This window comes from Colossoma macropomum, unplaced genomic scaffold (genome assembly GCF_904425465.1).
Source record: "Colossoma macropomum unplaced genomic scaffold, Colossoma_macropomum, whole genome shotgun sequence".
Lineage (NCBI taxonomy): Eukaryota > Metazoa > Chordata > Actinopteri > Characiformes > Serrasalmidae > Colossoma > Colossoma macropomum.
In genome coordinates this window covers 590,886-597,310 of record NW_023495456.1, presented here as the reverse complement: position 1 = coordinate 597,310, position 6,425 = coordinate 590,886, and the positions used below count along the sequence as shown (strand labels likewise).

Genomic DNA, 6,425 nt, shown 5'->3' with positions numbered 1-6,425 from the left:
AGATGAAAATAAAGCAAAAATAAACACAAATCATCACTCTTGGTGGGCACTTAATTACTTCTATCTCCCCGCCAGCGTAATCACCGGATGAAGAGGATATGATAGGAGCGGAGCCTGCGAAAGGGAGATAGCACCCGTTTTCTATCTGCTGATTGTGCTAATCAGCGTGCAATTCACTAGTGTAAACTTTGAAGGCGGCGCGTCGTAGCTGTTCTCCGAAGCCGGCCTGGATGAGTCGTGTCGTCTTTTGGCAATGCTAGCTACACCCAAATTACTTTATTACACTGGTACAACATTAAGTCATTAAAGTTCTATTCCCCAAATTCCAGCTCTTGTATTAAATTAGGATTGATAGTGCACAGTTAATGAGGGCTAACGAGGCTTCAGGATTGATAAATCAGCATTGATTATCTAAAGTAACACTGCATAGTCTAATGATAATGCAATATGCTAATGTAGCTGAACAGGGAGGGTTGAGCTCCCGAGGTTGCCACAGTGCGGTCGGCCTCGCTCAGGAAGCGTGCTAGCCTCGGATCGTTCCTTATCTCATTACAGGGAAAGCTACATAAATCCACAGAATGGGGAGAAAGGGCCACGGTGGGAATATTTGCATTATGCTCTACCTCTCTCGCCCTTTCCTCCCGCTTTCTCTCTCCCTCCCTGCTCACCATCGTCATCTCCCCATTTGCTGCAGAGTGACTTTAATCATCACTGTAGCCAAAACACATTAAACTGGCGTGTCTGGGTAAAGGAAAAAAAAAAACGTGCGCCCTTCATGCCACATTCGATTTGCGGAAGTGATGCATAGCTGGTGCATTACTTTGGAGATTAAACAGGAGATGCTGAATAGCAATGGAGTGAGTCTGATGGATGACTGTCCTAGCCCACGAGAAAGGGACGTCCAGCGGACCTCCATGGGTAGACGAATGTACACTGACCCAAGCGACACTGAAACACGCACTCGCACGCACATACACTCTCAAAGTGTCCAACACATTCCTGACCAACATGAACACAACACTGCCTGACAGCACAGATATTTACTTCTCCATCCTGTATTCAAGTTAGAAAGAAAAAAAAAAACAACACCAACGCTATTTTTTTTTTTTGATCTGGAAGGATAACAGAGTCGTTTGCATACATTAAACCCAGGCCAGCGGACAATTCGATTCCCCCCAGGTTGCAGGGTGGCCGATACTGCATCTGAATGAATGGAGATGGATGTAAAGTGCTTGAGAGCTTTTTGACCAGAGGGAGATGAAGGTGATGGATAGAGAACAAACTGAAGGACAGGAGAGAGGACAGCACTGGGTTTGAAGGGACGCCATTACACTAATCCACAGCAGAGAAACACAAAGAGAGGGAGAGGGGAGGGAAATCTACGTCCAAAATGACTGCACTGACACCATCAACTGTACGTCCTTAAAACGACGTTTTTGTCCTGTTTGGCTCTCTGAGCAAAGGTATATCACAGTCATATCAGTCCTGACCTGATCAGCACCCTCTTGCAAGGCTCTATGGGTGAAGTTTTCTCGTTAGTGTCTTTGTCCCCCTCCCAGACACAGTAACTTTACCCAGGCACCCAGCTCTGGCTGTTATGTGACTGTGGGGGTCCTGCGAAAACCCCCATACCCATTCCCAGGCCAATCCCCATGCCGACACCCTGCGAAAGCGATCCGTCGTAGTTGTAGTCCATTCCCTCGGTAGAGCCCATGAAGTCGTTGAGGAGAATAGATTCCACATCACAGTCCAGACTGCCATGATGGACATCCATCTCCATCTCTGGCTGCTGGAGTCGGCTCGCAGGAGGCTGGTGGTGGCCAGGATGGTGGCTGCTGTGGTAATTCGAATTCTGGGAAGGGTGGTGGTAGTACCCTTGCCAAGGTTCCGTCATGCCCTGGTGGTGATGAGCGCCTGGGTAGGGCTGGTGGCGGGGTTGAGGCGCGGAGGCCAGGTGACAGGGGTCCTGGGGCACATCCATGACGCTGGCAGGATTAGGGGGCAGGGAAGTGGACGGTAGGTGGGCACGAGGGCCGTAAAGATTGGAGGATTTGTGGTTGTAGGGTTGCAGCATATCACTGTTGACCCTGGGAGAGAGGGATGACTGTCTGTGCTGCATATGGCTGTGCATGTGGTTTGCATTCGGGCTGGGGTCAAGCTTATGGTTGTGCTCGTGAGGTTGGCCGTAGTCATGTCTGGGGTGGTGCTTGGCTCCGTGGTTGTAGTCGAGACTTGGGTGGTGCTTGCTGGAATTGTGGTTGTGATGGAGGCTTGAGTTCTGCTCATGGTCATTGTGAAGGCCTTGATTGGGATTGGGATTCTGGCTGTGATTGTGACCGCGGTTCTGATTGTGGCCGTGAGAGTGTACGGCACTGTTAGACTGCGACATTAGAGAATGGGATGTCCCTCCTTGCCCCACCACCAAGTCCTTCCCACAGTACTGTGGCCCGCCAGCTAACAGGCTCTCCAGAGCATTGTTCTCTGAGTAAGCCCTTAGAGAGTGCTGGAAGCTGGTTGGCTTGTTTTCCTGGATGGTCTGCATGGGGGCATGGTGCCTTAGCATGCCCATTGAAGCCTGACCATAGACAGTCCCACAGTAGGAGGTCTCCCCTTTGGGTGCTGGGCCATAATGGTACCCATTGCATTTGAGCTGTGGCGGCTGAGAGAAGCCTTCTTCCAAGCTGATGGCTCCTGTGAGATCTGCCAACTGGGGGAGCTCCACGGAAGGACAGTGGCCCCCAGTGCCCAGGGCAGGTGATCTGGTACTGGTGGGGCTTGGATAGAGATGCGGGGAAGCCGAACATGACAGCCCTCCCTCTTCTGGTTCATCTGGCTCTGCTTCAGCCATGATAGGTGACAGACAGCCACTCAGCGTGGATGCGGAAGAGCTGGTTCTGGAGTGGAGGTCCGTCCAGGCATCAAACTCCTCGCTCCCAACCCCCAAGCCCCCCTTCCCAGCTGGGCTACCATGCTCCGGGGATCCCTGTATCCCTGGTCCGGCGCCGAGCCCTCGGCCCATCCCCCCAGCTCTCTTGCGGCTGATACGACCTCGGCTCTTCAGGTACTTGGTGCCGTTGTCCATGGAGGCGGCTCGCCGGCGAGGGCCTTTGCCCATCTTTCCACCTTCTGGGTTCAGCATCCACCAGGAACTCTTGCCCGTTCCCTCATTCTGCACACGGATGAACCTAGTGTGCAGGGACAGGTTATGGCGAATGGAGTTCTGTGGAGACAATAATAGGGGAGGGAAGAAGGACAAAAGCAGATTGTTAAACATCTCATAGAATAATACAGAAAAACATGTGCATTACAACTCCCAGCCTATTCAGGGGGAACATTAGATAAGACTTCAGAATGATAAGACTTGGACACTTGGTACTTCTGTAAATTTATGGAGGAACTACACTCTTGAAAATAAGGGTGCCAAAAAGTAGTGATGCTACAGAACAGGCATCTTCAAATCTGGACCTTACATCCATTTTTTTTCTGGTTCTGGACTTTTGCTGCAAAATTAATAGTGGCTACTCAAAATCCAACAGCGGAAAATGATTCAAGGTTAGGATTTGAAGCCTTTTGCTACAAAAGGACCACATCTAATTCCCTGAAGAACGTTGTAATAGCTGGTTTCTTAAAAGGATTACACAGGTTGTAACCACTTATCCATGTTCATTTTTGTCAGACTGATCAAAACATCCTTAAAAAAGGGGTTCTTCCAAGGTTCTCAACTACAGTGGTTATATATAGAACCGTGGGCATTCCAAGAACCATCAGACTGCATGGGTAAATGGTTAAATGGAAAACCCATTATATATGGTTCTTATGTAGGTTTCCACTGTTGTTCTCTTTGTGCTAAGTGTGTAAAGTAAGTCAAAGGTATATTTATCCATTATGCATCTTGCACTGGTGATCATTGAAGACGACTCTCATCTCCTGTCTAAATATACAGGAATCATTCGGCGGCAGCTTATCATTCAGAATGAATGCCTGTTCTGGTAAAGCCTGGCAGGCACTGCGAAGCTGCGTGGTGCAGAGAGGGCTGCTCGGGCAGATCGATACGGCAGGCAGTCCTGCTCCTCCACGCTGCACGCTTTCTCTCTCTGACTCACACCACAGCCGACCGAGCCGTGCACACACACACCACAGCCCGCACATCAAACCGTCGCCAAGGTTACCCAAATGAATCACACGTGGCAACATGATCGCAGACGCCCCTATCGATTGCAGGCCTTCGAATAGTAGGGGAAGCCAGTGAGGGAGGCGAGAAAGAGAGAGAAAAAGCGCGAGAGAGAGAGAGAGAGAGAGAGAGAGAGAGAGAGAGAGAGAGAGAGAGAGAGCAGGCGTGATTCTGGCACACTCAATGTGCTGGAAGAACACCAGAACAAAGAAAACAGAAAAGGAGGGGGGGCTATTTTCAATGCCAAGAGAAAGCATATTTAGATCAGAAGGACAGATGCAGTAGATAAATGTGGCTCTTCAGTTTGAAATACATGGCAATACATTCAATTCTGGACAATTGAATAGACCATTTTGATAATTGATAATTATTGATATTTGAATATGTCTATTACATTAGTACATCTCTTTTTATTATTCTGAAGCTTCAACACATTTCAGCAAAGAATTAAAAATAGAACAATGATTGCTAATATATGGTTTAAAAGCTGGTTTTATTAAGCTGGTAGTTTCTTGAAGACTCGCTGCAAATATGCAATGTAAATAATGTATTGCAGATGACTTTCCATAGCAGAAATGACACAATGCAATTTGGCAGACTAGTGACATATAATCAAATGAGTTGAATGCAACTTTGTTTTTTAATTGCCTCATGTAACAAGTTGCACAGAAATGAAATTGCCTGCAACTCTTAACAGGCAACTAGTTGCATGAAAGTTTCACAGGGTAAAGCCGGTCTAAGTGTGTGCTAGAAACCCAAATAAAAAGCATTTCTGTTCCAAGATGCTTCCTTGTCCCATTGTAGTTACAAGGTATCGTATTTAAGGAGAATGAGCGCTTCGTTGTTTGTTTGGAAGAACCAACCAAAAAGGGCTATTTTCAATGCCAAGAGAAAGCATATTTAAATCAGAAGGACAGATGCAGTAGATAAATGTGGCTCTTTGGTTTGCAATATATGCTGATTTTGGATAATTAAATAGACCATAATTACTACATTTGTGACAGTGATAAAGTGATAAGTGATAATTATTAATATTTGAATGTGTTTGTCAAATTAGTGTGTGTCTTTTTATTATCAACAGAACAATGATTGCTAATATATGGCTAAAAAGCTGGTTTTATTAAGCTGGTAGTTTCTTGAAGACTCAAAGACAATAAAAATGCTGCAAATATGCAAATATGAATAACATGTCGTAGATAACTTTCTAAAGTGAAAATGACACAATGCATTAAAAAATACACCCTGATAATTTGGCTGACTAGTGCCATATGATCGAATAAGTTGCATGCAACTTTGTTTTTGAACTGCCTCATGTAACAGGTTGTGCAGAAGTTAAATTGCATGCAACTCATAACATGCAACCAGTTGCATCAAAGTTTCACAGTGTAAAGCCAGCCTATGTGTGTGCTAGCAACCCAAATAAACAGCATTTCTGTTTCTAGATGCTTCCTTTTCCAACATCACATTCATAACATCGTGGTTAGGGTATCGTATTTAAAGAGAATGAGAACTTGGGTGTTGGTTCAGAAGTACCAACAGCTATACAAAGCCTGTAAAATGCTGTTTGTGCCTGCCTAATTAAGATTTCAGGTATATTCCATGCACTGGCTGTGCTTTCATGCAAAGACCTTTGCCAGTCTGATTAAATACATTCTGATTATAGATTAAGACTGCTGTGTTTATATTCTCACTCTACTCAACAATCGGATGGAAAATCTCTGTTTACATGCTCACTACAAGCAATCCGATACATGATTACACGAGTAGAGAACTGCTTAGTGTAGACGTTACCATGACAACCAGCATCACGTGAGTCCAGTCAGAGTGAGATGAGCAGCAGTGAGCAGTGCTTGTGTTTTTAATTGCTTTAAAATTATGTCAGACACAGGAAAACGTCCTTCACATGTCCTTATTAAAGAAGGCCGAGAGGAAGACGTCGTGTTCTGAGACACATAAGCTGGACGTCCGTCCCACCGCCGTCTTTTAAAGACCAGAGCATAAACTTCGTCTCCTCTGCAGACCAGTTTCTGCTCCGCCATGTTGAACGGTATAAACTTTTACTATGACGCGACGAACATGATCAGAACGGACTTAAACTTTCCGATAGGGAATGTAATCGGATACAGGTGTTTATGCGAATATTATTCTTCTTTTTAACGGATTATTTACAGGATTACCCACCTCGATCAGTCGAATAGAAACTGTATTCCGAATGGCCTCAATCGGACTAGACTATTCTGATTGAGATGTTTAC

At 45.8% G+C, this 6,425-nt stretch overlaps 1 protein-coding gene across 1 annotated transcript in view; it reads right to left on the bottom strand.

The window, feature by feature from the left end:
• Positions 1 to 824: 824 nt before the first annotated feature.
• The window catches only part of foxo6b (forkhead box O6 b), a 52,697-nt gene continuing 47,096 nt past the window's right edge, over positions 825 to 6,425 (bottom strand). The window contains exon 2 of the mRNA XM_036562604.1: positions 825 to 3,220. Within this exon, the coding sequence (XP_036418497.1) occupies positions 1,571 to 3,220 (1,650 nt within the window). The 3' untranslated portion in view covers positions 825 to 1,570. The remainder of the gene's footprint in view (positions 3,221 to 6,425) is intronic.